The sequence below is a fragment of the Siniperca chuatsi genome, linkage group LG1, assembly GCF_020085105.1.
Source record: "Siniperca chuatsi isolate FFG_IHB_CAS linkage group LG1, ASM2008510v1, whole genome shotgun sequence".
In the NCBI taxonomy this organism is placed as follows: domain Eukaryota; kingdom Metazoa; phylum Chordata; class Actinopteri; order Centrarchiformes; family Sinipercidae; genus Siniperca; species Siniperca chuatsi.
The window spans coordinates 28045401-28057662 of NC_058042.1; the positions used below are offsets into that span (position 1 = coordinate 28045401).

The 12262-nt window shown below is 42.3% G+C and overlaps 1 protein-coding gene across 4 annotated transcripts in view; it reads right to left on the reverse strand.

The window, feature by feature from the left end:
* Positions 1 to 12262, reverse strand: part of LOC122865567 (leucine-rich repeat-containing protein 49) — a 38681-nt gene that overhangs the window by 9951 nt on the left and 16468 nt on the right. For all 4 annotated transcript variants that reach the window (XM_044174219.1, XM_044174305.1, XM_044174471.1 and 1 more), the window contains 3 exons: positions 10867 to 10950; positions 9162 to 9337; positions 6990 to 7085 (listed from right to left, as the gene is read on the reverse strand). In XM_044174219.1, coding sequence (XP_044030154.1) covers positions 6990 to 7085; positions 9162 to 9337; positions 10867 to 10950 — 356 coding nt within the window. The remainder of the gene's footprint in view (positions 1 to 6989; positions 7086 to 9161; positions 9338 to 10866; positions 10951 to 12262) is intronic.

Genomic DNA, 12262 nt, shown 5'->3' on the forward strand with positions numbered 1-12262 from the left:
CTTGGGTCTTGTCTGGTGCGGTAGATCTGGGCCTCTATTGCTCTGGTGCTCAGGGCCTGCTCCTGTGCAGCCATGATGAGTGCCTCTGTGCTGTCCTTCAATCCAGCCCGCTCTAGCCATTGGTAGGACTTCTTGATATCAGCCACTTCAGTTATGTTCGGTGGTACATCCCATGTAGGGGTTTGTCCTCCCATGATGGTCCTTCCTCCAGCACGTCTTCCTCTGTTCCCCATTGCCTGAGACATTCCCTGAGCACGTCATCTGTTGGGGCCTTATCTTGGATGTACTTGTGGATCTTGGATGTTTCATCCTGGATAGTGGCTCTCACACTCACTAGTCCACGGCCGCCTTCCTTACGGCTAGCGTACAGTCTCAGGGTGCTGGATTTGGGATGGAACCCTCCATGCATGGTGAGGAGCTTTCGCGTCTTAACGTCTGTGGTCTGTATCTCCTCCTTTGGCCACCTTATTATTCCTGCAGGGTATCTGATCACTGGCAGGGCGTAGCTGTTTATTGCCTGGGCTTTGTTCTTGCCATTGAGCTGACTTCTTAGGACTTGCCTTACTCGTTGAAGGTATTTGGCCGTTGCCGTCTTCCTTGTTACCTCTTCGAGGTTGCCATTTGCCTGTGGTATTCCAAGGTACTTGTAACCATCCTCAATGTCTGCTATTGTTCCTTCTGGGAGTGAGACCCCTTCTGTGTGGACTACCTTCCCTCTCTTTGTCACCATTCGACTGCACTTCTCAAGCCCGAATGACATCCCAATGTCAGAGCTGTAGATCCTGGTGGTGTGGATCAGTGAGTCGATGTCCCGCTCGCTCTTAGCATATAGCTTGATGTCATCCATGTAGAGGAGGTGACTGATGGTGGCCCGTTCCTGAGTCGGTATCCATAGCCAGTCTTGTTGATTATTTGGCTGAGGGGTTCAGACCTATGCAGAACAGCAGTGGGGACAGAGCATCTCCTTGGTATATGCCACATTTGATGGATACTTGTGCAAGTGGCTTACCATTGGCCTCAAGGGTGGTTTTCCACAGCCTCATCGAGTTCGCAATGAAGTCCCTTAGAGTCCTGTTGATGTTGTACATCTCTAAGCATTCAGTGATCCATGTGTGCGGCATTGAGTCATATGCTTTCTTGTAATCAATCCAGGCAGTGCACAGGTTGGTGTGTCGGGCTCTGCAGTCTTGGGTGACTGTTCTGTCAACCAGGAGTTGGTGTTTGGCTCCTCTGGTTCCTCTGCCAATGCCCTTCTGTGCTTTGCTCATGTATTGATCCATGTGTCCACTTATCTTAGCCGCAATGATGCCTGACATGAGCTTCCATGTTGTGGAGAGACAGGTTATTGGCCGATAGTTGGATGGGACTGTACCCTTTGCGGGATCCTTCAGGATCAGGATTGTGCGCCCTTCGGTAAGCCATTCAGGGTGCGTCCCATCTCTTAGCAGCTGGTTCATTTGTGCTGCTAGGCGCTCGTGGAGTGCAGTGAGCTTCTTTAGCCAGTAGGTGTGGATCCTGTCAGGGCCCGGTGCTGTCCAGTTCTTCATACCTGAGACTCTTTCTTGGATGTCTGCCGCTGTGATGGTGACTGGATTCTGTTCAGGAGGTTGCTGTGGTCCTTTCTCAGGGCTGCCAGCCACTGTGCATCGCTGTTGTGTGATGCCTCCCTTTCCCATATACTTTTCCAGTACTGCTCCGTTTCCAGCCTTGGTGGGTCTGCTCTGCTGTTATTACCCTGCCATTGAGCGTACACTTTCGCAGGTTGAGTTGCGAACAGCCGGTTTATTCTTCTGGCTTCATTATCTCTCGTGTATCTCTTTAGGCGGCTGGCCAAGGCTTGGAGCCTTTCTCGCATCTCGCCCATTTCCGTCTTGTTCCAGTAGCCCATTTGTCGTCTCGATGCCCTGGTTCCCCAACACCTGACGCAGACCTTGTTTGGCCGGGCGACGTCTGAGCCGGCATGTCAATCATTTCATCGTCACTCATCATCATGAGGTAGGCAGCAGCGTGAAGGGTCTTGCCTAAGGACCCACACTGGATGATGGGTCATTGCTCATTGCGCCCCGAGGGGGATTCGAACCCTTGTTCCCCCGTGAGTGTCCCGTGGCCTATCAAATCGAGCTATCCAGCCTTTCCGCACTGGATGATGGTCATTGCTCAATGCGTCCCGAGGGGATTCGAACCCGAGTCCCCCGTGTGAAAGTCCTGAGACTTACCAATTGAGCTATCCAGCCGCATTGAGCTATCCAGCCGCATGCTGGATGAAGTATTGGTTGGTTGCAGCCCTAATCAATAGTGTGTGTGTGTGTTACCAATTGAGCTATCCAGCCGCATTGAGCTATCCAGCCGCATGCTGGATGAAGTATTGGTTGGTTGCAGCCCTAATCAATAGTGTGTGTGTGTGTGTGTGTGTATATATATATATATATATATATATATATATATACACACACACACACACACACACACACACACTATTGATTAGGGCTGCAACCAACCAATACTTTCATCATTGATTAATCTGTAGATCATTTTTTTCGATTAACCTGTTAACTGTTGATCTAAATATCTAAATGTCAAGGTGAAGTCCTCAAATTCCTTTTTTTGTCCCACCAACAGTCCAAAACCAAAAGAAAATGAAAAGGAGCGAATCCTCACAATTGAGAAACAAGAGAGTTGAGTACTCTTGAAAAGTGAAGAGATTGAGGATGGTCACTAACCAGTAATCAGCCCACATCATATGTGTAAGCTGCTGGAGGAGGAATGTGACACGATGTTGACATCAGGTTCTCAGTGGGTGATACTGAGTCACTTTCACTGATTCAGTCTTGTGTAAAATACAGGTGAATGGTCAGGTGCCTCAGAAGACGGCAAAGTGCAGGACCAGTTTAGACCGTGGCTGTTAGGCCTTTGGGAAACTTTCTGTGTGTGTGTGTGTGTGTGTGTTGTCGGCTTGTATGTGACTATATAAGTATACGGTGTGACAGAACTTTGAGGCCATAGTCTTCCTTGGAGTCAGGCTGTCAGTTTTGAATTAGTTCAGTTAGTTTTAAAAGTACCCTTTGGAAGAGCCTAACAAAAAAGCCATAAATTACACTTGCCAGTAAACACAACAACCGGATTAATTGTGTAATACAGGGAACATCCCACTCAATCATCATATTTGTATCCAGACACATTACTGTTACATGATACCTAAGGTAATCCTCCATGCACCCTGTATGAAAGCCATTCATCAAATGTCAAGGGATGGTCATGGGAAATATAGATACTAAGAGGAGTGGATCAAAGACCATGGTTACAAAACACACATCTGTAAAACTGTTGACAGGTCACCTTGAACAACACACAAGGTCAATTATTACTCTGGTTCCTTGTTACACTACTAACTTCTAGAATTGACATGGGATGTTAAAAGATTTTAAAAGGCCACAAAATGGTGTATTCTTTCAATGAGTGCAGCTACAAATGCAGGTATAAGTACATATGTGTTAAAACATGAGTGTACTCTTTCAGATAATTAAATGTGCATTCAAATGAAAAGAGCATTGACTGAGAGAAGGTGTAATACTTAAAGTATGAAAATCAAACCTTTTAGTGAAGACATTTTAAAGTTGCAAGTCTGTTGTGTTGCAAGCACACACATGGACAGAAACATGGGACTTGGCCAGCAATAGATTGGGAGGTACCAGACACTGAAAGGCAGTTTAATCATCAGGATATGCCACGCCTCCGAGATGTAGGATTGCCAAAGGCAGTAAATCAGAAGGAGTTGGAGAGCGGTGCAGGAGACGGAGCGTAACATGTAGATAAGTCACGTAAAGAATGAGAGTAACTTGTGTGCGCCTGGAAGCGTGCCATCAACACACTCTGCACTGTGTCACATATTATTCCCCCATAATCATAGCTGAAAGGCTGCCAGGTGGCCCTGGATCCTTTTCTGACATGAACCCAGCAACGCGCTCTGAGAGAAGAAGTGAACAAGGCTGTTACAATTACGTGGATCTTGCTCTGGCCTATTAGACTCTGAATCTAATTCAATTAGGGCTATCTCACTTAATCCTACAGGAGTTGTAAAAAGGACATCTGTCATCTCTCAACAACTTAATCCCCCCCAAAGACATGGCTTGTAGCATTCACATGTCTCCAATTGCCTAAATACTGTGTGGTAGTGACGTGTATGAAACATTACTCTCTGAGCTGTCATTTCAAAAGAACATTTCATCATTTCACTCTGTTGAAAAGTGAAAACAAATAGTCTATGTGGCAGTTAGTGGTGCGGTGCAGATGTTAGGTTTATTGGGTTCTGTGTCCTGCAGACTGTTACTGTAAAGTGTGTTTCTACAGTATATGGTGGTTTTGGATTTCAGGTTTCATTTGAGGAGCCTGCTGAACTTCTTTTTCACCGTTGTGAAGATAACTCATTGATTTATGTGCCTGAAAAACCACCTGTTCAGGATCTCAGCACAGCTCTTAATAAATGTATGAATAGTACAAAGGCCTTTCCATCTCCTCACATGGTGACCAATCCCACTATTGGATTTCTAAGTAATAACTCTTCCATTGCCATACACCCCTACTCCCATCTCTCAGGGGAAATGAGATCAAATAAATCTTAACTTGTTTGCATAGGAATAAACTTGGGCCTGCATCACAGTCACACTTTGGCAGTGACGAAAGCTATTGTCCCATAACTTATTGTAGGAACACATTGACACTGTCATGCTAAATGTGCAGTCAACATTCACTTCAACCTCATTCTAATTTGTCACCAAACTAGGGCTGCTAATGCCAACCAGATATGACATCATGTTCATCTTTTTCTCTATTCATCACAATTAACTATATTCTGAGGCAGTGTAGTAGTTTTTTAGTTTTAACTGTTTTAACCTTTTGTGCAGAACGCACAAAACGTTTTGTTCACCATAGTGACTTATCACAAATATTAATTTGAAAAATGTGTGTAAATATATTGTGTTATTGTAATATTTGCAACTCTCTCTTTTTCCCTCTCTCTGAACACTGGCCATTTTTAAATATGTAATTTTCAGAATTCCAACAATACAAACATTGCACATTTAGCAAATGTAGAGACAAAAATTTTGTTTTTAGAAATCCTGAAAGAAAGATAAGAATACATAGCAACAGATCCCATCATAAGAAAAAGGTCACTGTGTGTCAAATGCAATTGACAGTTTATATGCAGTTTGTATTTAGTTCTTATCAGAATTCTTACAAATTGAACTGAACACCTTTTTCTCCATTTCTAGATTTTTCTTGAGAATAATTATATACATTGTTCTGACTTTACTAAACTTAATCAGTTAAAGTTGTGTTTTACTCTTAAATTGCCTCTAATTGAGATGACAGTTCTCAGCAGCAAGCTTGGAGTGAAAGAAATAAAGGACAGTCCTCAGTTTGTGAGCCAGGAAGAAACACACACAAGCACCAAGAGGTTGCCACTGAGCAGATCCAGATGTGTGGATGTGCCAGGTCCAGCCCCTGACCTAAATGGGAAACCAAGAATCTGTTGGGATTCTGGAGTAACAGGATTATGGCTATAACAAATCATATACTATCTCTTCAGGGTGCAAAAGAATAAACCTAAAAGTTCATCCATCATCTGGCCCTTCATGCTCTACATTGGGGAGGATGGTGATTCTTCAGAATCTAGTACTTCAACAACTATCTGAAGTCATCTGGGCTGCACTGTGTAGGCATTATAATCCTTCAATAAACCCACACACTGTTGAACAAAACAACCTTTAAATTTCCCACCTACTGAACATATACCCAGGCATTTTGGGGATTTTACCCTTTGACCTTTCAGTCACAAAGATGCTTCTCTTTTAAGTTACTGGTGGTGCCAGGGTTTGTAAAGGCCCTTGTTATTTTTATCATTCAATACAAGCCAAAGTAATACAACTCCCGAGTGTGGTAGACCGAATCGCGTGAGTCCTGTTCGTCACCATAACCTGTTAAGCCACAAAACTGAAGTTATAATAGACCCTGTAAAGGAAAGCCATTGCCATTGAGGGATTGTGCTTCGGGGGCATTTTCATATCCTGGTGCAGGAAGGAAAAGCCGTCTTTGAAACATGTAATAATAGTCCTTAACACAGCCCCCACTTTCATCTCAGCCCTCCCCCTCATAACTCATCCAGACCTGGATCACAATCTGTGTAGAACATTTTATCAGAGCCCTACGCTCACATTAAACTCAGCACAGATTGTTGATTTAGAGCACTTCCAACATCATGTTATAATCAGTGGAAAAAGGCAACTGTCTCCAGACATCTTAGACATGCATGTACTGATTTTACCTGAGAGCTCACAGAGCTCAGGAGCAGCCAAGACCCATGCCCCTAGAGTAAGTAAAGGGGTCACTTTGTTGCTCATGAATATTTCAAGATGTGTTTGATGCACCAGCTGTTACAGGGATCAAATCTGTAACCAGGATGACCTCTCTACATGTTCTATTTAGACTATTCTGTGCATTGTAACTACACTTTTTTGCAGATTTCAGTATTCAAGTTGATGGCTAGTACTCAGCAAACCTCTCTCATGAATGACAATGTTAGCTTTCTTCAGTGGTCTGTATATTTGTGTGTATGTATCTATGAGTGTCTGTCTGTCTGTACACCCTTTTTCAATGTTACTTCATGTAGCATTGCCTGAAGAGAAATTCCATTCTACTGATACAATAGAGGTGTCATAATGGCAGATATCTCAAAACCTTGGCAAATAAAACCAGAAGTATCTGCATGGTTACCATGAGGGAAGATGTGTTATTTTGCAATTTGTGTGAACTGATCCTACAAAATTTTACAATACATATGTCAGTCTCTAAATCGTCCAATAGAACTCATAAAAGCTGCAATCAGTTTGTGTCTCATAAAGTTACTGGTTACCCAGGGTGGGTGCTTATTTTGGACTTTATGTAGACATAAAGACAGGGTGGGTGTTTACACACATGCATTTTTGTCTTACTTGGGATCTCGCGGGCTGTTTGGACGGCTGTTGGTGCGGAGTCTGCTCTCCGTTCCCCCTGATGGTCGCTCTGGTCCTGAACCTGGGCTTACCCGCCTGATAAAAAGAAAAAAACAAAAACAAAAAAGTCAGCATCAGAGCAAACAATTCTTTTCTGAACCCTCTCAGATGAAGGAGAAGCAAGCCTGTAATGCTAGGATCAGATTAGAGGGGTTTTAAAAACCAAATCAATTTTGAAATCAGCTGAATCACAAACATTAAGAAGACATTTTACACTCTCTGCTCTCTAATTACCGAAACATACATTACATGATTAGAAATAACTGCATCAGTTAGACACAAAATTATTATTATTACTATGCCAGAAAAAAAATGTACATGCTTGTCTCACCCTCGCGCATGCTTCCCTCTCTCTCCCCAAATGTTTCCTTTCCTTCATCTCAGCTGTCAGTCAAACTAAAAGCCAACACCATCTTGACATCTCTTTGTGGTTGTCATGTTAAATGTTCTCCCTTCTTCTACCTTGTTGATTTGTCTCTCATTGGCTATTGTGTGTCCATTCAGACAGCACTGACATAATTGTCCAGATTTTTGTAAACATGAAACTGGTTTAAAAGTATCACGGCGCCCCAGGTGAGTCTGCCAACAGCTCTGAGGGGTTACAATTTTATCTGAAAATTGCTCCTCTTGAACAGATATTCCATGCTAAACACCAGTACCAACCACAACCCCAGACCAGATTTCCCCTCCAACTGTCAGGAGAGGAGACTCATGAGTATTATATATCAAATCAAACCTCCTGGAATCCAAACAACAAGATACATTAATTCCTCATGTTTTCAGGTTCCCATCTGATGAAATTTCAAACATTTAGTTTATCATGGGTCACTAAAACCCTCCACTGTAACCCTTAGTAAAACCCTTACTAACTGAACTGCCTAACTAAATGAACACTTAATTGAACAGTGGCTTGAAAAATGAAAATGAAAATAAAATTCCAGAGTCTCAATCTTGCTGTGACTGACCAATATAAAATATCTAATAACAAAACTAAGAGTCCACGGCCATGCTAGCTGCTCTGTGAGGCTGTATTAAGGCACAGTCATGCTTTAGCAAAATGCTAACTGCTGAATGCTGATGTTAAGCAGGTATAATGTTTACCATGTACACCATGTTAGCATGCTAACATTCGCTGATTAGCACTAAACACAAAGTACAGCTGAGGCTGATGTGAATGTCATTAGTTTTGCAGATATTTGGGACCATCAAAGTTATTATAATTCATCCTGAGGGGGGCATGGATGTCTGTACCAAATTTCATGGAAATCTATCCAATAGCTGTTGAGACATTTCACTAAAAACCACAAATGTCAAACTCATGGTGGTGATACAGGAAAAGTCAGGGGATCACAAAAGTGAGTAGGATCCTCGGGGAGCATGAATTTCTGTACAAAACTTCATGGCAATCCATCCAATAGTTGTTGAAAGATTATGGACCAAAGTGGTGGACCAACCAACCGACAGACAGACAATGTAATCCAAAAGGCCAATAGACCAGTAAAGTTCAGCTAAGTTAGCTGAGCCCTACAAGTTGCCTGGATTTACTGTGTTTTTCTATAACTGACCCAAGGTGCATAAATTATGCAGACCTAAACCACACCAACCACAATTACACTGCTGAAACCATAATTTGCTTTGGACCAAACAGGAATACGAGTCTTACCAGCCAGTGACTCTTTTAGTTCTAGAAATGTGACTTAAAGGTCCACTGTGTAGGATTTAGTGGCATCTAGCGTTGAAACACCAGTTTGCAACCATTTGAATACCGCTCGCCTCACCCTCCCCTTCCAAGCATGTAGGAGAAACTACAGTGGCCACAAAACTTGTTAAAAACATGAACGGCCCTATCTAGAGCCAGTGTTTGGTTTGTCTGTTCTGGGCTACTGTAGAAACATGGCGGTGCAACATGTCGGCCTCCATGGAAGGGGAACCGCTTCCTCTGTAGATAAAAACGGTTTATTCGGAGGTAATGAACAATTCATATTTTCAGGTGATTATACACTAATGAAAACATACTTATAAATATTATATTCAATTTCTGCCAATAGCTCCTCCTAAATGTTACACACTGGACCTTTAAGTGACTTAATCTTCTGCTGATGTGGTGTGTACCTGGGTTCATCTGGAGAAGGCTCCTGTGTGAGGCCATTGGTCTGGGCGGGGCTGTGGGCAGGACTGTTCTCTGGACTAACTTCTTCTTTAGCACCATTTGTTGGTGGCAGCTCCAGGCAGGCCCTAACGCCCTCCCACTGCTGTGCTGCATTACGGATCGCCAGACGCCGCTTCTCCTTGATGAATGAAACACACACACACACACACACACACACACACACACACACACAAAAGGACAGAGAAGGTTTCAAGTGACAATTCTCTTGAGCAGAACACAGAGGGCATATACTAAGCTAATGGAACTTCTCTGTCTATCTTGACATGATCACAGGCAAACTTATTCCTCCTGCGTTGCTTGTCTCTGAGATACAGTATGTTATTTAAGAGAATATTTAAACAGCTTACTGGCCTTACTGGCAGATATCACACTTCACTAAAGTTTGATCTGAAATTGTATATGCATGTGTTGGTCCAATGTATTTGCTTCTGTTACCGCAGCATTGTGATTTAACTGCAGTTGGCTCTTTTAGCAGTAAAAGTGACATCCCTACCCTGCAAGAGAGAAGATTTCTGCTCCTCTGCTGTCTTTCAATAGTGATTTCCTGGCCAAGCTGTAGTTTCAATATGCTCAGTTATGGAATGTGCCACTCCCCGATGCAGAGGTGAGTCAGTACCAATTCGTAGTGAATCCTTCACCCTTACGAACTCTTGGCTGTGCCATTCAATATAACATTTTCTCAACACCAGGGATTAGCAGGAGTTAGGTTACTGAGAGACCATGTGTTCTGCACAGAGACCATCTCTCAGCACTCAGCAGGAGGACATTAATATATACTTTCTCTCACACACACACACACACACACACACACGCGCGCACGCACACACACACACACACACACATCTACTGCAAAACAGATGCATGTGCAAGACCATTTAAAGAAATAAAGTATAATTTGCAGACCCATTTACAGATACAGTACCTCTGTGGACCTTCCCCATACATTAACAATATTCCCAAAGGTCACTTGCGTTGTGTAGCACTGATGTGGATACGTTTGAAAAGTTGAAAGTCCATTTCAGGATCCAAAAAGTGTATTTAATGGCCCACTAAACCACAGCCTCAATAATCACAAGACACATACGTTAGAAGACATGAGAAGAAGGAAAAAAGTTGGGGAAATCTAGCAACAAATCCTGAGCATGAACTAAATATTTTAGAGCTTTCTCATTACATATGTTTTAATGGGCAAGCTGATCAAAATGAAAAAGTTGCAAGTACCATTAAGAGAGTTGTTATTGTCCAAATACACACTTAATCCTTACTTTAACCTGGATCCCATAATTATAAAGGCCTGATGCTCGCTAATACTGTAAAAAATTGGATTCAAACTACAGGATATACAGTATAACATTCAGCTGAGCCGGTTAATCACATCTCATCAGTAATACAGTATGTGGTAGTATTGGAATGCTACAGTATGTAGCTTCATTTAGTACTTTGAACCTTTGTAACTATTTAACATTCTTTCTACCAAAAATAACTAACCATACATCACCCAATGTCTGAAAAAGGGCACAAGTGGGTTCCAGAGGACAATTGTTAATCTACTCTCTGAGATGTAGGATGTCACGTGTATTTGCTCATATTTGAAAGCTAAATCCAGGCAGACAAAGACAACTACAGCAAATCAGATCAGAGTGGTACCTTATGAATGGTCTGCTTGTGACTCTCCCTCTTCTTCTCCTCCTCTTTTCGAGCCTGTACACCAGCCATGCGCCGATCCTCGTCCTGAAAAAGATAGCTTGTGCAATCAGAGTGTTGCTCCATTCATGAGTTCTGAATTATTCAAGAGAGAGGGGAACCACAAAAGACGCCGCCAGGAAGACTGTTCTCTACACCAGAACTGGACCACTGTGGAGGATGGGAGAGATTCTCACACTAGCCGGCTGCATCACAGGATTATCTGTCTGATTTTCAGTTTCGGATCAACTGAGCCCAGCTGTTGGGGAAAGCCAAAACTCCCAGAATGCAATGCTGCCAACACAATCTGAGTGTGCCATCTGAGAGCTGGGGGATATTCTGCTGTGTGACGAGCTAGCAGAGACGATGCTTCAGTCTGATCAATAGAGGCAAAATGCTAGCCTCACTGGAGTCAAGACACTGCTGTCAGCTAGTGGAGACAGATTAAGATGCCAGGCCTATATGTCACCACTATTTTGTGAGAAGAACAACTTCTAAAAGGGAAAAATGACCAAAGTGCATATGCTACTCTGTGAAATTGATTGCAAAGGGTGTTATTTTTAAGCAATAACAATGTCTTTGTTTGGGCTATTAAGTTGATTATTTGGCGCTTAAGGTTTCAGTCAACTACAATCCAGTTTGATAATGTAATTATACCATTTGAAGTTATTTCCTGAAAATTATATATATTCCCACAAATATAATAGTTGTCTTTGACATAGAAGCTCTATTTGCCATATTAATGTATTTGCAGGTAAATATTATAATCAGAGTGGGTTTACATGTTTTATTAATCAATAAAATTTAATGACTATATAATACCTTCAGTCAGAGACAGCTCCAGTCTACTTTTTGTGGTCTTGTTTGAACTACCTATAATTAGCTTTTGAAATAATCCAAACAGTTCTGGTGCATATATCCCCAAAGCAAACATTTAATAATTTAGCCCAGAGCAGAAAAAATTTATTGTATCTCCTCATTTGCTACTTCTACTGACAGCATAGTGCACTTGGGGCAGGTTTTTCCAAATCAGTTTTTAGGGGAAAGTCTAGATTTTCCATGGCAACTTGTCCCCAGCAACATCATGACAAGGTTTGAAAAGATGGAAACTCCAGTCCTAGGCGGACGTCGTTATTGTCAAATCAAAACATTGCATCTTCCAAAAGTAAACTTTCTGGAAATAAAACACCATCCCTGTTTTCAGGATTGACAGCTACAGACAATAGTTTGTTGGAGGGGTTTAATGAGCCCTCGAGATCATGAAACTTGCCAAACCTGTTAAGGATCACATGTATCTTAAAATTCAAGTAAAAACATGAAAAATGTTGAAATTGGAGTTATGAGGGTTTTTTTCATAGTA